Source organism: Plasmodium fragile, assembly GCF_000956335.1.
Source record: "Plasmodium fragile strain nilgiri unplaced genomic scaffold supercont1.20, whole genome shotgun sequence".
NCBI classification, from domain to species: domain Eukaryota; phylum Apicomplexa; class Aconoidasida; order Haemosporida; family Plasmodiidae; genus Plasmodium; species Plasmodium fragile.
The window spans coordinates 277,624-302,352 of NW_012192600.1; the positions used below are offsets into that span (position 1 = coordinate 277,624).

Genomic DNA, 24,729 nt, shown 5'->3' on the forward strand with positions numbered 1-24,729 from the left:
TTTTTTTTTTTTTTTTTTTTTTTTTTTTTTTTTGCGCTAGCATAGCTATTGCCACACCTGGCTGCCCATTTTGATAAGTCTAACTCTCTACATATAACTTACCACAACGCACTCGCGTTGTGCAGGCATATAAAATAATGCCCCCTTTTCCATGGTGATAAGGCATCCATTGTTGGCATAAAAATTGGGCTCACATGGTCGCCTCACCAAACGTAAAAAGGGATACACTTCATGAGCGTAGGAAAAGCGAAGGAGGTAAACACTGAAAAAAAAAAAATAATGACCTATTGGGGGTGGAATGACGAAACGGGGAAAATGCAACCCCCCGCGGCGGGCTGCTCCACATGGTACGTTCCACATGTGTTGTAAGAAATGAGTCCAACTCGACTACCCTAGTGGGCATTTTCTACGCGAATGTGCAATTTCCCCCATGAGACATTGTGCAGGACACAACAGTGACAACTCCTGTTCCCAGATAATGAGTCTGTCCTCATGTGACAGATAAAGTGAGGACTACTTTCGGATGTTTTTATTCGTCCCCCCTTCACCCATATTGGTAAGAACTTTCTTTACCACACAGTATTTTATACCTTAGAAATTAGTTTTGTACCTATGGGGCATAACACCTTTGCGCGGACGTACACATCCACCTTCATTCGCAAAAACCAGGTCGAAGTTCCCATGGGTGTGTGGTCTTCCATTTAACGAGCATCAATTGGTGCCCATTTGAGGCACTGCTGTTTTGTGCACAAAAGAAAAAAAAAAGGCACTAATAACGGATTACATGAAAAAAGAAGGGCTTAAGATGGTTCCACGTGGAAGTTCATTTAAAGGTGTAATTGGTGGAGTGCACAAGAAAGGTGAAATAGAGTTCCCACTACCCACACCACATGGAGCTTCTTGTCTGAGTTGCCGCTTTAATTGTAAATAGCCTACTAGGCCTAATGATGTGCCTTACGGACCGATAATGTAAAGTGGGGTTTTCATCCGAATATGCACACATATTGGCATCTCTTTCTCTGTAGAGGCGGAATGGTCCCTTGCTCAAGTCGAGTTATATATACTTCTGATGTAGTGTCTGTTCTTCCTAAGTTCCATTTGTTTATTTACCGTTTTTTGGAGTTGCATTAGGAGGGACGGGTTTTTCGACTTGATTAACAGATTTATATCCTGCACAATTGGTGGAGTGAAAACGGCGTGAGGTGTCATTAAAGGGAGCGTACAAATCACGTATGAAATGCGCCTTATAGTATATAAATCCCGGATATATACTCTTATTATTGTTTCCCCCTTTCCTTGGGGTCATTTTCCCTCGTATTCACCTACTTGCAACCTTTTGTACATTATGGAATTTTTTGACTTGATGGCATTGTACCTGTAGGAAATGCTCTCTTTTATGGTTTCCTCGGAGGACTGGACAAGCTCGCACACCAGCAGATCGATGAACTTATATTCGACGTTCTTCACAAAAAAAAAAAAAAAAAAAAAAAAAGAATCAGCTAACTGCACAAAAACACAAATATGCTTTAAAAAGGAACAGGCACTGCATCGAAGAGCGTATTCCGTGCAGAAATCCCATTCTGTCCTTTTTTTCACCTTGATGAAATCCAGCCGAGCTTTTCCATTTTGCTTCACAGTGAGAACAGCCAAAAACCTGAGAGAAAAAATGAAAAAAAAAAAAAAACATACTCACAGGTCAGAATACCAAGTCATGTAAGGTGCCACAACGCAGGGTGAAACATTTTTACTGCTTGGTATGCATAACGAAATTATATATATAAAAAACAAAAAGACGTGCTGAACGGGGTGTAATCCATCTGCACCTGCGCGGGTCCCCTACACAGGAGTTGAACATTTTTATTAAAACTTCCAAATATTCCGAAAAATTAATCATAAGTTTTTGGCTGGCCTGCATGGCCTCAAACGAGCGTTCGTCTACTCTGTAAGGGAGGGCAAATAGGACGTTAAAAAAAAAAGGGGGTAACATGGACAAGATAAGCAGACAGGCAGACAGGGGTAGGTAAATTCCCTTTTCGAAAAAACGCAGCGGAGTGTCCCCTTACGATATCACCGCGCCTCATTCATTACGTTTGCGTAAAGTGAAAAAACAGGTCCGCTTCGCAGGTTAGCTCTATCTTGATGCGCTTGGCATTTGATTCTTCCCCCTGCAAGGTGGTGTGGACAAAAATAACACTTCTGTAGCTACGTTCACAGGATAAGGTGGCGCACTAAATGTAGGTTTTAATCTACACTGATGGAAACATCGCTCATGTGCAAGATCATGCGTGCGGTGTCAAGCCCTCTGCCCTACCAACACCAACAGTTTCACCGTTATAACTTCCAGTGAACCTATTTCCTGCGGCCCGTCGTTCGTCTGTTCCATCTTTATCTCGAATGGGACTTCTTTTTTGTAACAAGCTGTATAGCCGTCCGCTGTAAAGGGCGAGCGCATGTGAAGGGGTAGGCTCGTGTAGCATGAGTGCGGTGTAGTGTTAGCTTGTACTAGGTGTTAAGTAGACTGAAAAAAAGAACATCTGGAAGACTTTTCCTCGGCTGCTCACTTTTGACGTTACCTAATGATGGGTCTAACTCCTCCATGGCGGAGAAGTCAAACTGGCACAAAAAGTTGTTCACCTCATTTTTATTCATTTTTAATCATTTTTTGTTTTGTATTCCAATGGTATTATTAGCGGTGTTGCGCGAGACGGGGAAGAAGTTGGACGCACGTAAGGGAAGTAATTCTCCTCGCAAAAATGGGGAATGCAAACGTGCTTTACTTTGTTTTATATATATATATATATACATAGGTACATAAATATATTTTTTCCTAAGGTCTATTTGTTTCGGTGTGGGAATGACTGTAGTGGAAAACCTGTTCACTTACAATGTGCATACCTGCTTCATTTCAAAGATAGGAAATTGCGTTTTAAAAATCTCTCCCCTTTTAAGTAATTTATTCGGCATGGGTATAGGACAAGGCGCATTCGTCACTCCAGACATTTGAATGGATGGGCATGCGTATGCTCTGCACGCGTGTGTTATATGCACGAACATACGTATTTTTTTCTTTGTGCTGGACAAAAGCAAGCATATGTGCACACACGGTTACGCATGTAACATGTTCATGAGTGAGTAACCATGGGATGGAAAATCATTTTACAATTATCACCAGGTATACTTAAACCGCACTGTAGCAATTCCATTTTGAATGGCTTCGTTTGTGCGCAGTGATGTTATGGTCGCGCATGTTGAGTGAGCCAATAAATGGGGAAAAAAAAAAAAAAAAACAGCTTAACAAACCAGTTCACTAAATCCGAAGAAGGTTGTAAACTAATTTACAACGTGGAGGTAATTACGAGTGTTTGTAGAGACAAGCAGGTTTACACCATCTTGTATTTCCTTTCCCCACGGCAACGCCACATGGGTGTTTATTAGGTATGCCCTGAGCGCATGTCTGACTGTAGCTGTGGAGTTCATGAAAGGCAAGTATACGCTTCGCTGTCTGCGTGCATATATATATAGTTAACGCCCGTCTGCCGTTTTATCCAGCCCACACATGGAGGAACCTTCATAGACGTGTATTTCTGTCTGTTGTATTTACACACAGGAGTTAACATCCCCATAAAAAGGAAGCATGTACAAAGGGGTACATTTTGGGTTTACAGCGAAGAAACGGCAAAAAAAAAAAAAAAAAAAAAAAAAGGGACATAATGGCTAGCCACTGCTGTAAAAAGAAAAAAGCTTCACCAAATTAAATCTTTTTTATTTTTGTTATTTTTACACCCAATGGAAATGATTGTTTTGCTTAAATGTTTATCGTCCTCCAAAGGGTAAAAACACATATTTTTGCCTCATTACGTCCATTTTGTCTGTTGCTCCCATGCTTACCTCGAACCGCGTGACCCATTCTTTCCCTTTTGTTTTGTCCAACATGGGACGCTTCGTTCTTTTCCTCTTGCTCGCGTTTGTGTGTAGAACGTACGCGCAACTGCCCTATGATGTACTGGACATATATAAGGTTAGTTCTACGCCGCAGCTCCGTCGTTTTTAGAAGCATACAAGGAAAAAATGTTCTGTTGTACTTTACCTTTCCGCAGCCTTTAAATTCTCACTCTGTGAATGCCATTCCTGGGGATAAAATGAGTGAAGGTGAAATTGACTTTTTGTGTAAATCATAATATTTACATTTTCCTCGTGTGACTCTTCGCTGTTGCCAAAATTGTTCACATTTTTGTCTTTTGCCCACTGCGCAAGAATACGAAGTGAAGGACATCAAGGATGAAGTGCAAAAAGAATATTCCGAAAATTCTTTAAAAGTATATAAATTAAAAAGGAGTGCACATTTTTTTTCTTCACCCGTTAAGAATTAAGCGAATTTGTTTATTTTATATTTTTTTGCAGAGGCTAGCCGAAAGGTACCACAAAGATGTGGGCGAAAGTGATCAGAACATTTTGGAAGAGCTTGACCAGGTAATTTAATTTTAAAAATGAAAACATAAAATGAGTTGGAGAAAAACGTGGATGGTGAAGAAGGACAAATGAGGGGAAGGAAATAAATTGAGGGAATTTTATTCCTCATTAAAAATTTTTATCTTATTGTCTCCTCTTACATGTTGTTCTATTCAACATTTTATGTGCACACCCATTTGTCTCTCCCCTCCCAGCTTAACGACATTATAGGGGAAAGGACTCTTCACTTAAATATATTTTAAAAGGGGAAAGTTTCCCATGTTTGGCACTTGTGCCTGTCTTGTATTTTGTACCGTTGTTCATCATCTGTGTCTGTCCCCAATCGACATCGTCACAATTGAGAGATACGCCTTTTATTTTATTTCATTTTATTTTTTTTTTTTTTGAACAAATTTAAATTGTTATTTCCAAAGGGAGAAAAAATGTAACACATATGGCGATTTAGTACTTAAAAGAAATAAAAATGTGGAAGCACATGACCGGGTGTTACATGAAAGAATGGAACGACACGCGTAAGGAATGACACAACAAAAAAAAAACAAATTGGTACGCAGGTAAACTTATGAAATATTTTATACATAAAAGGGAAAGTATTACGAAAGCTAGTGATTATCAAGAAATATATTTAGTATATTTATGTATGTTTATACAAACGGAGGTACTTGAGAACGTGCAGGCAGCAATATGAGGAACGTCTTGCTGTCTGCTAAAAAATGTGCATTCATCAAACGTACAGAAAAATTAAAAAAAATGTTATTTTTTTTTTTACTTTATTCCCTGTTCGACCGTTTACCGTGTGCAAAAAAAAAAAAAAAACAAAAAAAAAATATGAACCTCCAAGTGGACTAGTAGTTGTAAAATGTTCCCCCACTCCTTTCAACGGCATCATTATTTTTGTCAACAAAAACGTTCGTGTTCACCAGCCATTCTAGGCCCTCTTTTAGTCCCTGCCCAGATAAGGTGCTACAGGCAAAGAATTTACACCTGAAGCGCAACTCCTTTGGAAGGGCGAAATAATTTATAATTTCCTCTGAGGGGAGGCAGCCATTAGCATCTTGCTTATTCATAAAAATTAAGAATTTACATTTTCTATATACAAATCGAAAGTCATATATGATTCTGATGAATTCTTCTCTGGCCTCACTTAGGGCACTTTTGTGTGCACTGTCGACAATGTAGATCACGTCATTTGAAACGTCCGCATATTCTTTTATTAAGCTGTATGAGCAATCTGTTCCTACCTCGAAGAAGGTCACTTCATAATTCTGTTCGCCCAGTCTGTTTTTGTCCTTTTGGATCTTCACGCTGAAACTTTCTTCGTTGATGAAGAGCGTTCTCACCTGAGGGCAGGAGTGGGTTTTCCGTGAGGTCATAGTAAAAGCGCACATTCGCAGAGCACCCTTACAGCCGTCTGGGAATGCGCTTTTCCGAGCAGTCAAGTAGTTAATTTTGTTTCCATTGGCCACATGGCAAAAAAATTATGTGCATCTCCCGTCTGTATGCTTTTCTCCGCTCTGTACAATTTTTTGTACAACTTGGAGAAGCTACAAAACCTCTACATGGAGGATACTACGTGATCGTTGTCACATGCCGAGGAGGGGAAGACCTGTGTGCGCGCCGCTGCCATTTCGTGAAGGTGTGCTTACCGTTGTTATGAGGTAGCCCAACTTGAAGAAGTAAATTATGGAAGTTTTTCCAGAGAACGGTAATCCAAAAATGATGAATTTTTTTTTCGTTGGATCCTTTAAACTAAAAAGACGATACAACATGAAAAAAAAATATAGAAATAAAATAAAATAAAACATTTTCGTAAAACATGGAAATATTTCATTTCCCTCCAGTTGTGAAGGAATGTATTTCTGTTCATACATATTACTTTGGTTCTTCTGTGCAACCATGCATTTTGAGTTAGAGGTCTTGTAGCCGTTCCGTTCCTTGCCGTGCGAGTTGGTGGTTGGGGGGGCGTGTTCACATGAAGGGCTGAGCATGTGTGTGGAGGGTACCTAACAGTAAGAGCAAATCAATGTGCGGCAATTCCTCTCGCGTACTAACTGCCGAGTGTGCTCCGGCCAACGCATTCATCGTTAGCCGTGCGTATAAACGTGTCTGCCGCTTCACAATTAATTTCCGAATGTCAAAATGCGCAAAATTAGCAGTTTACCGGCAGAGGGGGAAAAAACCGTTGAAATGTTACTCTCGGTATTCGTGAAGCGTGCACATGTTGATGCAATTATGTACACGCAAAAGTGCGCATGGTAAGGGAAAAAAAAAAAAAAAAAAAAAAAATGGTACACAGAATGCAGAAATGATCGAGCAGCAAAATGAAATCAGCTAAAATGCGAAAAAAAAATTGACCAACAATATAGGCCAGTGTGGGGGTCACTGTGCCAATGTAGTGGAAAAATTGACCGTTCGAATGGGCAGAAGGCTAAACATGCAGATGGAAATAAGCAGGTGCATTAATAGAAACGAATTTGTATAGCGCCCAAAGCGCGCGCGCATTTGTCCGTGGGAGGAAGAATTTTACGACAGTTGCGTTTTTTGCAGCATTTGGGAAGCTTGCGCAGAAACGCAGCTGTCGTAAAATTGTTCTTCCAACCGGGCGCTAAAAATGTGAGACAGGGAGTTCACGGGTGTGCACGAAAAAGGAATGCTATCCCCACTAGGAGAATAATTTGCTAAATGAGGGCGTCATGAAGTGGGGACTCAAGAACATACGTACCCCGCTTGCACACGCGCGTAGTGATGCTAAAAAAAAGAAAGAAAAAGGGCAGGCGAGGCAAGAATTCTTATTCACTTTTGTGCGTAATGTTCCCGCTTAGACAGTTTTTTGCTTACCAGGTCTGTTTTTGTTAATCATTATTAAAATGAATTACAACAAAAAAGCGAGAAGCCAAGGGAACGAACGTAACATGAAAAAATTAAAAAAAAAATTGCGTGAAATGAACTTGGCAAGGCGTTGCAAAAAAAAAATTGCAAAGTTTGGCAAGGATCCCCAATTAGACTACAAAAAAGTACGCAAAAAAAGGGGGGCCGTTGCAACGCGAGCATGCTGAATTTTATTATAACATGGCGAGCAAATATTTGTACGAAGTGGGGATGCCCAGTCATTTATATAGGGGTTTTGGGAGAACAAACTTTCCGCCCACCTCCCCCCATGCAGCAGCAAAATTAGTAGTCGCATGATACATCGGACGAATCCATGTCACTCGAGTTTGACGTAAATCCATATATCTGGTTGTAAATGGGAATCCTACTCATCTTATCCAACCTGCTTGCCACCAAACTGTTGTAATTAATTTTGGTGTCATTAAAATCGTTAGGGATGCATCTCAAGTATCCAAATTTGTACAAGTTGGGTTCGGACATGGACCTTCGAAGGTACTTCTCCCTCGCATTGTTGTCTATTAGGGGTACAATCAGGTTCTTCTCCCGGCATGTGTTATAGGCCGTTTGCTTATTTGTTGCGCGATTGATGTGTGTGTTGTGTCTCTGGCTGATGACGGAGTGAACGTATCGGTTGCTCCTATGCTCCGGGGTGAAGACGTTAAAATCATCTGTAATTCTGCTAATGGAATCGCTCTTTAGTGAGTAATCAATGGAACGTGCCTCACAATGTTGATTAGGAACCGTATAATTGGAGAAAATTAATTTTGGGCTTGATTTCATTATGTTATTTCTCATAGCCGATAATAATTTAATTCTTTTAAAAAGTTTTTTTTTTATATATTTTTTTTTTTTTTTCTTATTTTTTCCTTTTTTTATTCTCAAGGTTATATCTGTGCAGGAACTGCACCTCTTGTTGATAATTCCCGCTTCCTTTTTTAGCATCTTCTCCAGGCCCCCCACTAGCAGACTTCTATTGTAAATCAGGCCCGAGTCTGAGCTGTAGCTGTGGCTGCAATTGTGGGAGTGACTGTGGGTGTTACGGTGACTGTAACTATAGCTGAGTCTTTTTTGTGAGAGATAAGGGTTATGTATGGGGGGCAGTTCGCTTCTTGCTGTTTCTGAGGGGGGGTCATTGGCTTCGTTCTTTCCACGTCCGGTGGCTGCGCTCGTTCTACCTACTTTGCCTTGTGTGTGCCCCTTTTGCTCCGTACACGACAATCCCACTGCGTCCTTGTTGCTATCGGAGACGTGTTCCCTGCGTAGGGCTCGCAGGTCCAGTTCCTTTCTTCCTTTCACTAAAAGGTACAGATACTCCTGTGCCTTCTTCTTTTCTTCAATTTCTTTCTTAATCATATGATTGATGAACACTTTGAGGTTTATGTTTCTGTTTAGAAGATTCCATTGTGATTCACTCATCAACGAAGCGCTTGGGAATTTGGGCCGCAGTACGCTTCCAATAGGATGCTCCCTTTTTTTGAGCATGGTGTGCTTTAAGTCCCCTTGCGTGTACGCCTGAATGTGGGATCCTGTCTCCCCCAAGTTTTGCCTGATGTTTTTCCTGTCTTGCTGCTCATTATTGTTTTCGATTCTGCGTTCCTGCATTATCTCCATCCCCGCGTCGCTTCCCTTCGGGTAGCTTCCCGTCCTATCTGTCCTTTCATCCCCATTCTGCGCAACATCATTTCTATTCGCTTCACTTGAGACAATATACTCGTGCTTGTAAGGTCTACCTTTCGCCCTTGACTCACAAAAATTTGTAAAGACATTTTCGTGTCTTGTTGGCTTACCCTCCTTGCGCCATCCATCGTCTTCCCTTTCATCTTCGATCCTGTTCATGAAGTTCCCATTTACAGGAGTCTTATTCACAATGTAAGGAGAGGCAGTTTTGTCCCTTCGGCTACACATGGAGGCAACTTTTAACGTCTTCGCTATAACTCCTTGTATGACTTGTTCATACAGATTGTTCTCGTGCCACTCCTCTGAGTTACCCCTTCCAAATAAATCTGCATTTCCCAACATGGAAGAAACGTTTTCACGAGTTTTAAGAAGCTGCGCATTGATGTTCGATCGTTTTTCATCTGACTTGTTCACAAAATTTTGGCAATCCTGAGTTAGCGAAAATTTTCCCTTTTCGGTTTCTCCATTTGTTGCTTCTTCTTCTTCGACGTGATTTACGGGATGGCAATTTTTATTTTTACTTTTCCAAGAGGAATTTGTTTGTACCTGTTCCATGTCGTTTATGCTTCCCCCTGTCTGGCGATTCCTCCGATCTGTTTCATGCTTAGTCGTTATCGCATTATCACACTCTATATGCACCGATTCGAATCGTACGATTTTTGCCTCATCGATGGGGTTATCCGTTGGCACTTGTTCTGAAGTGTCATTCTGTTTAGTTGTGTTAGTTGTCTTTTTCGGTAGGTCTACAAGTTCGTATTCATCTGTGGAGTGAGCCTGTTTGGAATGCTCGACCAAATGTATTGGGGCAACGGGTTCCTTCCCCTTTGAGGGAATTTCCGAGTGGTGGTCACTCGTTATGTTGTGGTCTATTTGAAGTGCTTCTAACGCTAGAACATCATTTCCCACGAGTCCGTTTGCACTTTCGCTAAAAGTGATTATATTCGCCTGTTCCTGAAAATCGCTTCCATGCGAATATTTGGCTGCAGCTGGACCATCATCCGTGTGGTCCACGCTGGTAACAGGTATGGGGGGGATATTGAAATGGGGACTTCCCCTAGTTCTGTGGGCTACATTCATAGGAAGCGTCTCATCTAACCAACCACTCAAGCACACCTCTCTGTTGTGAAATCTTGCCACTGGGGTGCTACATGCAGAAAGGATCATTTGGTGCCCGATGGGTGAATCGGAGTTACTAAAGTACTGAACTTGATTCCAGATTTTTTTTTTTTTTTTCTTCCCCATAAATTTGTTAAGGTGTTGAAATGCTAATCCGTCATCACTTATCCCTTTTGGTGATCCATCTGCTAGCTGGGTTTCCAACGACCCTGCCACGTGACTTGAAAAAACATTACTACTTTTGCGCCTCGCTTTGGTACTTTTTAAAAATTCAAAATTTACGTACAGATTTTTTTTCTTTTTTTTTAATTTTTCCTCCAAAGCGGCTGAGTTGGATTTCTGAAGAATGGGACGACAGGAATTTTCCCTGGGTTTACAATTTTCAGAATAGAAACAAGTACTAATTTCATGGGGCAAAAAATTCATTCCCTGAATGGTGTTGTTTAGGATCTGCATGGAATGAATTAAGTTTTTAAGACCAAAGATATATTCATCATCCACAGATGGGTTATCTTGTAAATAAATGGTATTGGCAAAATCTATCATTCGTATGTCTAGCGAATTTGATCTCGCTTTTTCGTCATTCAGTCCGCCATCAAAAACCCACAGAAGGGAAGACGACCAAAATCGATAGTGTCGTAACTCCATTATGCAATTAAAAAATCGATGTAATTTTTCTAGCAGTAATGGAATCAATTCGTCGTACAGTAAGACACCATTCCAAAACCAATTTCGAATTGCCCATGGGATATTTTCCTTTGTTAAATTTCTACCCCAATATTTATCTTTATAAAATAATTTGTCATTTATTTTGTTGTAATGTTGGCAACCGCATAATCTAAATCCTAGAGAATGGCTAGTTGTTCTAAAACTTTTTTCTACTTGTCTTTTTCTTTTTTCTAAAGACGCACCTATTTTTCTTTGTCTTTTTCCCATTTTGATGTCCAGCACACATGGTCGCTTAAATCCGTATACGAGATCTTCCAAGACGATGTGCGCGATGTATTTCTTTCGCTTCTTCCCCTTGGCGCACTTGTCACTTTCCGCGTCCTTTTCTCCTTTTTCGGGCTCGCCGTGAGGTGGTTTGGCTACCGGTTCGTTGGGCACTTGGTTTAACCGTTGGTCCTCCAGTTCGTTTCTCCCATCGCGCCCTTCCAAACTGAAATATTTTCGACCCTTACTACCACTCCGTTCATTTCGCGTGTTCTTTTTGTTAACTAGGTTGTCCTCCGTCTCGGACGAGGAGGAATACTCAACGACGATTTCAGTCACTCCATAAAACTTGGGGATGAATTTTTTCAAAATGTGTAATGGCCCCGACTCCGCGGAAGACGCTCCAAAGTTCGCCAACTTCTTATAGAAAATGTATTCATTTTCTATAAGCGGTTTGTACACTTTCGATGAGTCCTTCGGTTTTATCAGTTTGCAGTGCCCCCCAACCTGGTGTCTGTATTCTTCTACTCTCATTTTGGGCACGCACGGGGAGAGAAGCGCCGACGATATGCACAGCGGGGTGACAGTTACGTCTCTATGTAGCCACGCAGTTTTGCTACTGCTCCAGGGTGTGACAATCGAGCCCTGATTGCCCTTGCACACAATTAAAAAAATTCCCTGCACAAATTGCTGTGCGCTCCCAACTGCTTCATAGGGCGAAATTGAATGAAGTGACCTTTCTTTCTATTTACTCCTACTGTACTTGTTCTTTCTTTTTTTTTTTTTTTACATTTTGTACCGCTCGATGATAGGTAATTTGTCAACCTAGCACCATTTTACGGTTACAATTTGTCCCCCTGCCTATTTTCGTAGTGTTTGACTCAGCGGCATAACTGTCAGCAGGTGGGCACACATGAATGTTTATATGTATACACGAATGTGCACGACTTTTTTTTTTTTTTTTTTCCTCTCCATATGGGACACATGATTTGATTAGTTGTCACTTGCACCTGAATGGCACTTATGCTGTCATGCACTTTCACGTGTTCTCGTCGATTACATGGAGACGTGCGTCTGACATTAAACTAGGACGGGGTCGATTCTCCTCACATTGTTTCATTCGAGTGGTTTTCTCATGGGTGCACACAGGTTGGATTATCCGTGTACATAAGTACATCTACCAGCGCACATGAGGACATACAGACGTGGAAAGACACGCCGGTACATATCTGTATGGGTGTGCGCGCTATAGGTACAGTTGAAATTGTCGCTCTTATTACACCCTTGCCCACAGGGGATACATACACACAAGTGGGGAGAATACTCTGGACACAAAATCGTTCACTATGTGTTTTGGTTCATTCCTTTACCTATGCTTCGTGTGCGCGTGTAAATAATTTACAAAAATTGTGGGATGTAACAAGTACACGTTAATGTGGTGAGTAAAAAAAAAAAAAAAAAGAACGACAGAAAAAGAGGGAAAATAGCTTAAAATGTGAAAATATTCTGACTGTTCATAATTTTTTTAACGATCAGGTGGGGGAAAAAAAAAAAAAATAGCTAAAAAACAGTTAAAAAAGGAAAAGTCAAAAAGTGGCACAAAACAGGAAAACATCAAAATGGTAAAACAAAACGCTAAACGAACGTTTTACAGCATTTGAAAATACAAAAGTGTCAATGTGAAAATATATTTTTTTTACTTTCACTTACAATGTGTCATTTGTCATTTGCTATTTTTTCTTTCACGTACTATGGTAAAAATGTTTTCTTTGCGTTTCACACAAATATTTTTCTTTTTTTCTTTGTTTTCATTTTTTTTTCTTTGAAATTTTTGTCGAGCGTGTATGCAGAAAGCCCGGACACACATGCATGGTCCACAATTTGAAGTTAAAAAGTCACTTCTTTATCTATTAAGCAAAAAAATGAAAAAAAAAGCGTACATTACGTTGTACTTTTCGTTGTGTTGGGCATCGCTGCATGTAACAAGTACATAACGCGGGGCCATAAAAAAAAAATTACACAGCAGGAAAAGGCAATACCTAGTCATTTGTCACCACGTATTGCTAATGCGAACAAGGAACCAATACGAAATTAGGGACATGTAAGAGTGAAACTAATTTCAACATTCCCCTTTTTCCTTCTTTCTTTCTTTTTGTCACATATATGTGTGTCACTCTATTGGGATGAACAAATGAGGGGGTCCAACGTATCGTTTACCATCAATTTGATGTCCAAAGGAAATACAATTGGCATAACTAGTTCTTTTCTCTCTCTGTTGTGGTGGAAAAGTATGTAGGCAGTTTTGTTTTCCTTACACAATATCAAAATTGAAGAAAAGGAAACCATTTCCAATCATCGTAGCGGCCCAACTGACGTGAACACTGCTATGCGCATCAGTGGACGGGGCAATGTACAAGTGTGCACATGAACGGGGCGTCGCTGGCAATTAAATTTTAACAAAATCGATGAATAAAAAAAAAAAAAAGGCAAAGGAGGGGATTTATAAGATACACAGTACCACAGACAATGCTGTGATGATCCCCCCGAAAAAATCGCACTTATGAAGTGTAGGGACAAAAGATATGCTCAAAAAAGTGTAGATAAAAAAAAAAAAATCGCGAGTTGCTCATGTAGCAAAATAATATATTTTAAAAAAATAAAAATGAGAAAAAAAAAAATTTTTTCACGCCCTTTTTATGTACCTGTATATGAGGTAATCCCACTCGGCCTGTCTGTTGTGCGTTTCTACATTCTTTGTTCCTATGGCCTGTTCTGTCATTTGTCTTTTTATCACCTTGCAAAAGGTTGACGGTAAAATGAGCGGCCAAGATTGAATTGATATTTCACTTCGAAGCTTTTAGAAGCTTTTCCAATTTTTTTTTTGTGATTACCTCTCCGTTGTCCTACTTTTTCGCCCACACTTTGTGATACTCGTTCCGCAACACAATTGTCTTATTTGTCTGAATGTCTTTTTTCCTTTTACCCGAATTAACACTCATCCCGACTTATGTCACGCAAGCACACGCTCGGATAAGAAGCGGTGTGAAGGCCTTGAATAATTACGCAGACGCGTGGGTACACTCCAACACACACATGTACACACCGATAAGCATACAAAGGAAATTTCTTAAATTCGCCGAAAGGGTCAAAATGGAATGCGTCAGGAAGGAAGAGCCCAAGTACAAGTTGGTGAAACTCATCGGCAAGGGCACCTTTGGGAAAGTCTACTACGCTATTGACCTGTGCACGCAGGAACCCGTCGCGATTAAGCGATCCCCCAAGTGGTATGAACAGTGCGCCGTGTATTCCTTGTGTGCGAGCAACATGCCTGCGTTTATTGGGCATTGCTCGATGTCACGGCTCTGCCACGCACCCACATGTGGGCGCACCGACAGACAAACCTACTATCCCCCCCTTTTTTTTTTCCTCCTCTGAACCAGGAGGAACAAAGTCTCGAGGGAAGTCGACCTGCTACAGAAGATGCAGCACAGCGAAAACATAGTAAATTTAAAATCCATTTTTTACACCACGACGGAGAAGGGCTTTCGTATACAGAACATTGTCTTCAAGTACATGACGTACAGCCTGGGCAAGTATATCCGATGTAAGAAGCAGGAAAGGAAGGAAAACAAGTGAGCACAAAACAAATAAATAATAAATAAAATAAATCAGCACAAAAAGTAACGATGGCCATTTAATTGGTTTGATTTTTGTGTTCATCTCAGGAAGGACCGTATTGCCCCGTCTGACTTAAAAATCATCATATAGTAAGATCGAATGAGAAGACCCCTTGCATGCGTGTCTTCGCTTCGGCACATGTTTAGATGTTCCATATTTGAATGAAACGGCTAGCCAAATAACTGACCAAACTGCGGCCACACATGCTTCCCCCTGGACTGTCACCTTAACAGCCAAATATGCAAAGGGATCAAGCACCTACACGAGCACAATTTAGCTCACAGGGATTTGAAGCCAGACAACATTTTGGTAATGGCGACACAGGATAGGATCCGAGCAGTGATCCACACAGCTGAAAACAAAAAAAAAAAACATGGAACAGCTGATTCCATGGCTGACCATCAAAATAGACACAGAACTGTGCATCTTCCCATTTTCTTTTTCCAACCATCCCCCATTCCTCCCTTCTCTTCCTCCTACAGATCGATACTGGCTCATCACCCTTTAAAGTAGAAATATGTGATTTGGGTAAGCACAAAAGAAGAATCACATTCTTTGCTTTTCCGCCATTGTTGACCCCAATATAGTTAACCCCCCTTTTTTTTTTTGTTACTCTGAAGGATCAGCCAAAAAAGTTGAACAAAACATCATCTCGATTCCATACATATGCTCGAGATGGTACCGGGCCCCTGAGCTGCTATGCGGCTCCATGTATTACACGGTTCGCTTGAATTCTCCATTTTAAATTTTCCTTTTTTTTCTGTGCCCTCGAAAATGAGTATATGCGCATTCCCGTACTGATCACCCCCCCGACACCCACTTTTACCTTTGCAGACGGATGTAGATCTATGGTGTTAGTTACAATTCAATTTCCATTTTGGCTTACGAGATGGGACCCATTTTGTATCTTTCGTGCATTTCTCCGCTTTATTCGTATATCAATTTATTTACTTTATTTCATATTTTATTTTTTCTGTTCAGCCCTGGGGTGTATAATTTTCGAGCTGATAAATCTCTGTCCCCTGTTCCCCGGGAAGTTCAAAAAAGACGAGTTAGTACTTATGCAGAAGGGCGAGATTGAGGGGTTGTGAAATGTCTTCGTTTTTTTTAAAAACATGATAATGAATATTTACTACTAGTTTGAATTAAACCTGTGACCTCCCTACCCACTTCTTCCTTCCCTCTTCCAATATAGCATATCCGAAGAATGCTCACAAATTATAAATTTAATTGAAGTGTTAGGATCCCCTCGAATGTATACCGTTGAGAAAAAGAGACAGGCGTTTAGTTAGCAGACGAATCGATATGTTCTAAGTGAAATAATCGCTTAAAAAAAAATATATATATATTTTTTTCTCTTTTAAGGAGTTTTTACGAAAGTATAAAGGCCCAAACTAGTAACAGGAACGTAAGGAGGCATTCTTCTGTTTGTGGCTTTTGCAACCGCAGCAGCTTCGTGAAACATTGCTACCTAGGCAGTCTTGTGCTTCACAACCTTGTTATGTTTTTTCGTCGCCAATTCACCTCACTCCCACTTCCTCAGATTCGCCTCATTAAGGAACTGTGCGGACTGAACATTCGGCCCCTGTCCTGGAGCTCCATCCTGGGAGGCATATTGGAGGAAAGGTTAAAATGGCCAAAGGGAAGGCACCCCCAAATTTAATTTGTTATAACCGTCCTTGATAATACATGATGTGAAAAGTTTGGACAGCGCGGAAATGTATTTACACGAATGGGACAAAGTCCAATACGGAAACACACAAAAAAAAAAGAACACAACTCCAATGCCGCTTTTTTCTTGCCACATACCTTGCCAAACAATGTGTGCTTTCTAACCGTCATTTGAGTGAGTTAAAATCATGTTTCTCATAATACCCTTTGCAGTGAACGGGAACTAATCGGCATCATAGATGGCCTTTTAAAATGGTAAGCTTTGTGTGTGTGACGTTGCACACGCATATAGTGTGGGTGTCTGTGGGCATAGGGTGCACTTCCACCATCACAGGTGGATGGTAACGTCAACAGTGCTCATGATTGCGACTTGTTTTCCCCCATGGGAATCTTTTTAATATACAATATATTTTTTTTCTTATTTTAAGGAATCCAAATGAAAGATTAAAAATTGACGCAGTTTTGAGTAACCCTTACTTTGCTACATGACGAGGATAAACAATGCGGATGCATAATAAGGGGAACTGAAAAAAAGAAGAAAAAAAAATGTACAAGAAATGTGCGAAAAAAAATGTTGTAAGCATGGTATAGACATAGACGTGGGGGAGTATTATACACATGTACAGAATTTTATAAGTTAGGAAAAATGTCTAATTTATGTACCAAACAGGTGTGAAAATATACATAAAATGAGTTTTCACTTTTTTTTTTTTGTTTTTTTTTTAATTTCGTAACTTTTTCTACATGATCAGCTCATGCGACAGTGTGGCAAAATTGCACTCTGGTTTTATTTGCAAACTCGGAAGCTTCGCAATTTTTTTTATTTTTTTAGTTTTTTTTTTGAGCGTGCGCCTTTATAGGTACGAAGAGGCGATGTTGATTGCTTCTCTGCGTCACACTGTTTCCATCGTTGTATGTCTTTATTTGTCACCGTTACGTCGCTCTTGCATGGCTTGCTTTCCTTTCCTATGCAACAAAATTTGACAAAATTTGTCTGAACTGCTGCTGATTATTCGCGTTCACGGCCTGCACGAGGGTTAAAAAAAGGAAAAAAAAAAAAAAAAAAACGATTACATATGTAAGTACTTATATGAATAGGCTTATCACCTAAGTGAAAGAGGATATGCGTACGTTTCCGCTGAACAATTTTCTCTCGCCGCACTTACTTGTAACAAGATGCCGATATCGTTTCGGTTATTCTTGAAGACTGAAAGTAGCGAATTCTGCAAACATATTTGAGCGCTCTCAAGAATTTTGTTGGGGAGACAATTGGCGTTCACTTTAAACCCACAGAAGAGTCGGAAGATGTTCATCACCTCTTGGATTATCTGCAGTGGGGAAGGGGTAGGAGACGTGGAAAGGGGAGCGCGCGTGGAGGGGTGCAATCGGATAACAGCACAATTGCGTAATTGTGCACGTGCATGGGTACAATTCCACACATGTACATATTTGCCGCGTTGTTGTGTGTGCTTCCAAACGTCACCGCGCGAGCTCCAGACGGAAATATTTGCATGCCTGTATAACCCTCTTATTCTTGGGATCCGAATAATCCAGGGACTTGAGCGTTACGCAGAGCGTGTCGATGATTTGGACCAGCGGGTATTTGCTCAGCACCTGAGAGGGGGGAGTGGGGAGCGGGTTCGATGTGCACAATGGTGTAAAGTACATTCTCACAACACGGCGTGCGTGTACACTAGGAGGGAACATGGTCAAAGGTAGGTTCAACCCCATTCATGGAAACATACCTCGTGTGCATTATGCAAACAGGTAGCATTGTTCAGCATGTTCGAAAAGGTCTGAGCTGCATAGAGGCAGATATTCAGATCGCTCGTATTGCTATAATTTAAAGAGACAAGCAAAATACTGGTAATGGCATCTGGGCATTTTGCCTTGACCATTTCTTCATTCGAAAAAGCTTGGCAAAATTCTTTATGTGTTAAGGCAATCAAATCGGTGGAAACAAAATTGTGTATTGCTGATGGGATGTTTAAAGATATGTTATACAATATTATGAGAAGTGGCGATAGTACAGAGTTTTGTTCTCTTTGCATTTCCAACGACTGCACAACTATGCACTTCCAAATGTTTAAGTGAATCTGCGTAATGTTCTGTATGTATGGCTTAATGAAAGTATCATAGGATTTTTCTTTATAGGTCGATATTAGGTGGCACACTAGTACGCTCAATTCGCCAAGTTCATTAAACAGATATTTCAATTCTTCCTGGGAGTTGGCAAAGCAAGCCGAGGGTTCATTTGGTGAACCAGTTCTAACAGCTGCATGTGATGATGGGGTCATCATGTTGAAAGAAAGTAATGGATTTTGAGTCCCTAACGCTCCTTGTGAGGATGCTAACGCACTACCAGAAGTACTTTCCCCAGAACCACTACCCTTCTGCAATTTGGTCATGATCATGTTATACGATATGTTGTAGAAGTAGGGCAGAATTTTTATGGTGTAGTTGAGGGAAAGTTCCTTAAATAGGTTGGATAAAATTCGGTATGTGTAGAGGACAGAATCCCTAATGATGTAATTTTTGTAAAACAATTCTAACGCTTCGCTGATGATAATTCCTAAGGTGTTGTCTAGGTCGTTTATCAATTCGTCCGTCATGTTAATATTTACATTTTTGCATAATGCACCTATACATCTTATTACGACACTACAGGTGAAACTTAGACATAGGATCTCATGCTGTGATTTGGAAGAATTTATATATACATTTTTTATATTGGCTAAATTTTCTAGTAGTTTATTTAGAATTCCCTTAAAGAAAAAGATTCTGTCTTTATAATTTGGGATTAGTTCTTCATTGATTTTTTCATTTCTCGTGTTCAGATCTGTGCAGATGGTTTGCAAGGGGGTCGTGTTATTTAAATCTTTCGGGTCTCCACTTCCACTATTCGTACTGCCCATTCGGTTAAAGCTTACGCTGGACTGGTTGCCTCTTCTGCCTTGCATTCCTTGGTGTTCCATAAGGTGCATCTGATCGTTGGAATCCCCTTTAGCGGTCCTCTTTGCTCTACTATAATCATAGTGTAATAGAAGCAAGCCTGCAATTTCATAAATGTCGTTCTGATCCTCATGGGTGTAATTCACATCCGCGTAAATATATTTGTACATGGATTTTATCGAGTCCTGGTCAAGGGATAGCATGTCCGCCAAGGTGACACTACTGCCACTGTTACTTCCTGTTAGGTTTTTATTACCAAGCCGCTGGTACACACATGGGATTTCTAAGAAGCTCTCCAGCATTTGCAAAATATCTTTCATGTAGTTGCATATGACAATAGAGTTTGCTTTCAAGAATTTTTTAAAAATATGCACCGACTTTTTTACCACCTTATTTTTACTGCACCTAATCCCATTTGTAATAAAAACATGAAGGGAGTATTCTACGTACTGTGGATTTTTAATAAAAAAAGGGTTCAGTCTTTGGAAAATTTCCATAAGGTTTATATTTATAAGGCTATTATTGCAGCTGAGAATTTTTCGATTTTTTAATAACTCCTCGAGACAGCCAAAGAGCAAGTTGTTGTATTCTCCATTGTGCATATCTTGTACCTCTTTGGACGTGTTCCCACTTGCATTCAAGTGTGTTGTTCCTGTGTCTGCTTTGCTTAGACACGTGGTGGACATTGCTGTGGAGGTGGCATCCCTGGCTGCAGTAGCACCCGCCTGAACGGTGCTCCCTTTGTATTCAGTATAAATTGACGTCGTGATGTAGAAGGCGTACAGAGTGGACTCTATGGTATTCCATTTCAAATTGTCGAAATTTTCGTTCATGTAAATAATTGCATTTTTAATAATTTCAATCGCTTTCAGCTTGTTAAAGAGGATTAATCTTTGGAAAAGTTTTTCTATGTTCTCCCTGAAGGTGTTGAAGGTAATAAAATCTTCGTCCTCCTCATCGTAGAATTCTTCAATATATGGTGGGAATTGAAATTTGTTAACCGTGCTGCATATCAGGGTATTAATAAAGAGGTTCATTTTGGCCTGTGGGATTTTATACCCATTTGGCGACACTGCAAGTGCTCCCTGTTGAGCGCTAATCCCTTCCCCAGGTGACGCAGATTCCATTATAGTCTTAAATTTGGTGAAGAGAAGACTGAAGAATTTCTCAACCGTGCTCGCCACGTTAAAGTCATCAATGGCGTATATGTCCAAAGCATGTGGTAAGATCAGGAATAGCATATTCGTTCCCTTGTCACATATTTCGTTGTACTTTGTGTTGTTCATCGGGTAATCCTTGAGTTTATTTATTTCGTGTATGGATTCTACTAACTCGAGGCAAATATAATTTACGAGCTCTCCTTTCTTTAACATAATTTTTTTGTTCATTTCGTAAGACATGTCCAGAATTTTTGGAATATTTTGCAACACATAAATGAGATTTATATTTTCAATGAATTGAATTTTGTTTACTGGATTCATTCCTTTACGTACTAGTGCGGTTAAGAAGGAGAAGCTAGCTTCCGTCATGGAGTTATTTTGCCCATTAATGCACTGATAGATGTGGGCGAGAATTTTATCGTTGACCACATAGTTGATGTCAATCCAGGTGACATACTTGGAGAGGGTAAAGATACTAAGGGCACTTATGTCTTCCACGTTTATGCTCATTATAAAATATAAGCATTCGATAATAATTGGCAGGTCGTTATTTTTAATTGCTTCTTTCAAACTGGTGGCTACCTGAAGGCCTTTTTTAGAATACACGTTGTCCATGTATTCTACATCTAACATGTTCATTAATTTGAGGAAAAAATTGATATACAAACTTTTTACATTCATGTCATTGTTAACCATGATCAAATTTATTATGAACTTGAACCCATCATTCATGTTGTTTGGGTAAAGAAATTCTATCAACGAGATGTACAGCTGGATGATTTTGTTCACTACACACGGGTCGTCATTGGCTGTTGTGTATTTACTTTCCAAATAATTGTATAAAGAATCCTTCACATAAAGGAGGTCTTCCCCCTTGAGTGTCTTCAGCTTCTCAATTATAACATGGATGCAAAAAAACTTCACCTCTAATCTTTTGGAGTCGAGAAATTTGGCAATGCAGTACTTCCAGCTATCGGCGCTGTTCTGAAAGTTCTCACAGTACTTCTGTGCATCTCCTTTGCTGATCCTCGCACACTCATTTCCATACAGGCACAGAATGGCCACCTCCAGCTCGTCCATGGTGTGGATGCGGTGTGGGGGTGTCAGCGTCGCGATGTGTTTACCTCGGTGCGTCTACCCCAACTAGAATTCCTCTAAAGCCCCCTTTCGATCGCTTCAGCACTTTCCCTTTTCTGGAGTCCCGCGTGAAGAAGTCGATCGGTGCGCTGCTAAGTAGGTATGCGAGATGGGTAGCTCCGGCTTGCAAAAACGATGGACGCGTTTCGCTCCAATGGGTATTCTTTCGTGCCCTCGGATGAATCTTCCTTCTGTCTGCACCGATCGAAATGGTCAATGGGGCCGAAAGATGGGAAAAAATAATTCAAGTCCGTACGTACCTATGTATATATATATTATATACTATTCTGTTGTTTCCCTCTTCTGAATGGAAATATGTGGTGGTTTTGCTCGCTGGTATTTACTACCACTCAGGGGGGGTCACAAATGTTCAAAGCTGCTGCTATATGCCAAATGGACGGCAAAAATAGGTAAAGCTGTGTCAAGGCGGGCGTGACTTATTATACAATCGGGCTCTTTGCGCATAGCTTGTCCGATTGTGCGCGTACTTTTTTTTGTTTATTTTTTTTGTTCCTTCTCTCCCCGTTTGCTGTCGTCTTCAGATGCACAGCACTTGGTTCCCACCTGTGCCAATGGGGAAAACTGTTCCGTACGCACACGACGCACGTGAGTTATACATCAATTGGGAAGTGCTAAGCGTGGGTGAGCGCAGGTGGCACAACTCTCGGTGGCAACTGGGAATAGCGAAATGGCAAAAATGTATATACTACGGGACGGGTTGCAGGTTTTTGCTCTAGTTGTAGGCTCGCTGGGAAATTACGCAGCGGCCACAGATTTCCAGGTTCTCCCTCGGCCGCGCGGGAACATACAGGCTGATATAAGTAACATTCGCTTGTGCTTCCGCTTGTAACCATATGCTCGTTAATACGCATGCCGTGTCGAAACGTGGCAGGCGACTCAAAAAGTGTTCCTCACAGGAAGCTACTTATATGAATGCATTTTTTTTTTTTTTTTTTTTTTGGAGAGGACGCTCTCGAAATGCGCCACAAGTATTTTTTTTTTTTTAGAGGCAACGGGGATGCACAGAGAGCCCCCTGCTGGGTTTCATTTCACTTGGCTCAGTTGGGTTTGTTGTGTTCGCCTTGGTTGCTTTGGTTGTTTTGGGTTGACTGGATTGCTTGGTTGATTGATTGATTTTTTGGCTGTTTGAGATTGTTTTTTTTTTTTGTTTGCTTGTACGGGTTTGCGGTTTTCTTTCATTTCCTCCGATTTGCCCCTTTCAATTTGGCAACGCTTATAAGTTCAATTCATTTTCAATGACAAAATGCGCGCTCATGCGTTTCTGCTAAAAAAACTATGTTACTGGAAGGAAAAAAAATTACAATGTGATGCGGAAAACAAAAAAAAAAAAAAAGCAAAAAAAAAAAAAAAAAAACAGGGCACTCATGTAATGTATGCATATATTATATAAACAGCGGATTTGGTTCGGCATGTGAGGGGAAACGAAAAAAAGTAGCAACCGCGCCCCATAAAATACTACACGTTTTATTATACGTGATGCCAAATAGGGATTGCCGCATATACGGCGGTGCGCTACGGCCAGGGGCGGGGCGCACATAAAGAGAAAGAATACTTTGTACATATGAATGTTTATATATATGTAAATAAACGTATGCATATGGGGTACGCATACGATACGCATATGGTTTATGTACGTATAGCTTATGTTTACGTATGTACTCACAGATTTGTGGCTTCTGCCCGCCGTAGCGCACTCCGAGACGACGACACCCTCCACTTGTCCTCCGAAACTCCGGATGGTTCACATGAACATTTTGTAAATGCTTGATCTACAAGAGGCAGAAGGCTGCATGGTGTGAAAAGTCAACGTAAGCAGTTGTACGGTTAGGTGCTTACATGTGTCAAGCGGGGGGCTTGCACATGCGCGGAGGCGGGGAAAGCACCGAGATTTCTTGTAGTCGATGTGGACCTCGTTTGTTTTGTTTTTTTTTTTTTTGTGTAGTCTCCCTCTCCATACGGTTCCGGCAGCGTACAATGCGGAACAGCTGCATAAACGGTCTGGCGAAACGGCCCCGCAAAAACAACGCATGCGTGTAGGGCCACACACATGTATGAATCTTTCCAAGTGTTGAAGAGCCCCGGTGTATCGCGCATGTTGCATGTCCGATAAAGTCGTCCTTTTTTTTTTTTTTTGTTTTTTTTTTGTTTTTTTTTTGTTCTCATTAATTCCGCGGTTTGCGCATTCTGTTCCAAACGACCCCCATACCCACGCCTTCCATTGCCACTTCGCTGCGTTGCGACACCTCCCATGCCCACTTCGCCATGTTGACACATTTTATTAAATATTTTTGCACAACATAATTTTTTCACAAGTGGCTCATTTGTGCGCACAGACAAAGGCAACACATTTTATTGTCAAATCGGGGATAGCAGCAGCCAATCGTGAAAAAGGCTAACTGGTTCACTATCTCCAAATTAGGAACCTTGCTTGGCAGGTAAGGGACCACATCGCGGTGAAGAAGCCACGTAATGCACTCTCATTAGGGGAAAGTATATACCTGTGCGTAATTGTATAGCCACGAGTGGCGCTGCCGACTTTTGTTGCGGCAAAAGGGGACGCAAGTGGACACCTCACTCGGAATGACCATTTGGCCAATTCGCGTAAAAAAAAAAAAAAAAAAAAATTTTCAATTGGGAAACACAAAAGGGCGACTGTGTAAATATTTTAAGAAAGCCAAATGAACTATGGCAATGGAAGTGAGCAGTTGGGCTGTTTCAGCAGGGTGTGTTGTGCAATGGAGAGAGAGAAAAAAAGAATATATACACATACATGAACAGATATTATACACCCATAATTTTAACCGTTTGTATGTGGGAAGGCATTGGGAAGAGGGCGCGGGACTTAACATTTGCTCGGATTGATTATTCACAAAAAAGGGAATGTAAGAACAAGCATAAGAGCTAGCAGTGATTGAAGGAACCTCCTTGACTTGGCATCTTTTTGCTGGGCGCCTTCATTTTCCTTTTCAATCACCCGTTATGCACAATAAGTAACCGGGCAAGGGGGACGTCCATATGACAACGG

General features: G+C 40.8%; 6 protein-coding genes across 6 annotated transcripts; 2 read left to right on the plus strand and 4 right to left on the minus strand.

Annotated features, from left to right (window-relative positions):
- Positions 1 to 1,044: 1,044 nt before the first annotated feature.
- Positions 1,045 to 2,649, minus strand: AK88_02157 (uncharacterized protein; the record flags this gene model as incomplete). The annotated part of the gene is made up of 7 exons (XM_012479791.1): positions 1,045 to 1,170; positions 1,327 to 1,461; positions 1,597 to 1,654; positions 1,824 to 1,940; positions 2,089 to 2,165; positions 2,312 to 2,433; positions 2,562 to 2,649. 7 exons carry the CDS (start codon positions 2,647 to 2,649, stop codon positions 1,045 to 1,047), a joined length of 723 nt encoding a protein of 240 aa, XP_012335214.1.
- A 1,346-nt stretch (positions 2,650 to 3,995) lies between these two features.
- AK88_02158 (uncharacterized protein) lies at positions 3,996 to 4,712 on the plus strand (the record flags this gene model as incomplete). The annotated part of the gene is made up of 4 exons (XM_012479792.1): positions 3,996 to 4,149; positions 4,255 to 4,316; positions 4,402 to 4,470; positions 4,665 to 4,712. 4 exons carry the CDS (start codon positions 3,996 to 3,998, stop codon positions 4,710 to 4,712), a joined length of 333 nt encoding a protein of 110 aa, XP_012335215.1.
- A 603-nt stretch (positions 4,713 to 5,315) lies between these two features.
- AK88_02159 (uncharacterized protein) lies at positions 5,316 to 6,458 on the minus strand (the record flags this gene model as incomplete). The annotated part of the gene is made up of 2 exons (XM_012479793.1): positions 5,316 to 5,810; positions 6,117 to 6,458. 2 exons carry the CDS (start codon positions 6,456 to 6,458, stop codon positions 5,316 to 5,318), a joined length of 837 nt encoding a protein of 278 aa, XP_012335216.1.
- Positions 6,459 to 7,641: 1,183 nt separating this feature from the next.
- On the minus strand, positions 7,642 to 11,619 carry AK88_02160 (uncharacterized protein; the record flags this gene model as incomplete). The annotated part of the gene is made up of 1 exon (XM_012479794.1): positions 7,642 to 11,619. The coding sequence occupies one exon, from the start codon at positions 11,617 to 11,619 to the stop codon at positions 7,642 to 7,644; it is 3,978 nt and encodes a 1,325-aa protein (XP_012335217.1).
- Positions 11,620 to 14,235: 2,616 nt separating this feature from the next.
- On the plus strand, positions 14,236 to 16,923 carry AK88_02161 (CMGC/GSK protein kinase; the record flags this gene model as incomplete). The annotated part of the gene is made up of 12 exons (XM_012479795.1): positions 14,236 to 14,369; positions 14,526 to 14,717; positions 14,997 to 15,072; positions 15,246 to 15,291; positions 15,384 to 15,484; positions 15,598 to 15,616; positions 15,745 to 15,814; positions 15,959 to 16,000; positions 16,129 to 16,171; positions 16,307 to 16,389; positions 16,648 to 16,689; positions 16,863 to 16,923. 12 exons carry the CDS (start codon positions 14,236 to 14,238, stop codon positions 16,921 to 16,923), a joined length of 909 nt encoding a protein of 302 aa, XP_012335218.1.
- A 477-nt stretch (positions 16,924 to 17,400) lies between these two features.
- Positions 17,401 to 21,626, minus strand: AK88_02162 (uncharacterized protein; the record flags this gene model as incomplete). The annotated part of the gene is made up of 4 exons (XM_012479796.1): positions 17,401 to 17,460; positions 17,601 to 17,762; positions 17,959 to 18,048; positions 18,180 to 21,626. 4 exons carry the CDS (start codon positions 21,624 to 21,626, stop codon positions 17,401 to 17,403), a joined length of 3,759 nt encoding a protein of 1,252 aa, XP_012335219.1.
- Positions 21,627 to 24,729: the final 3,103 nt, after the last annotated feature.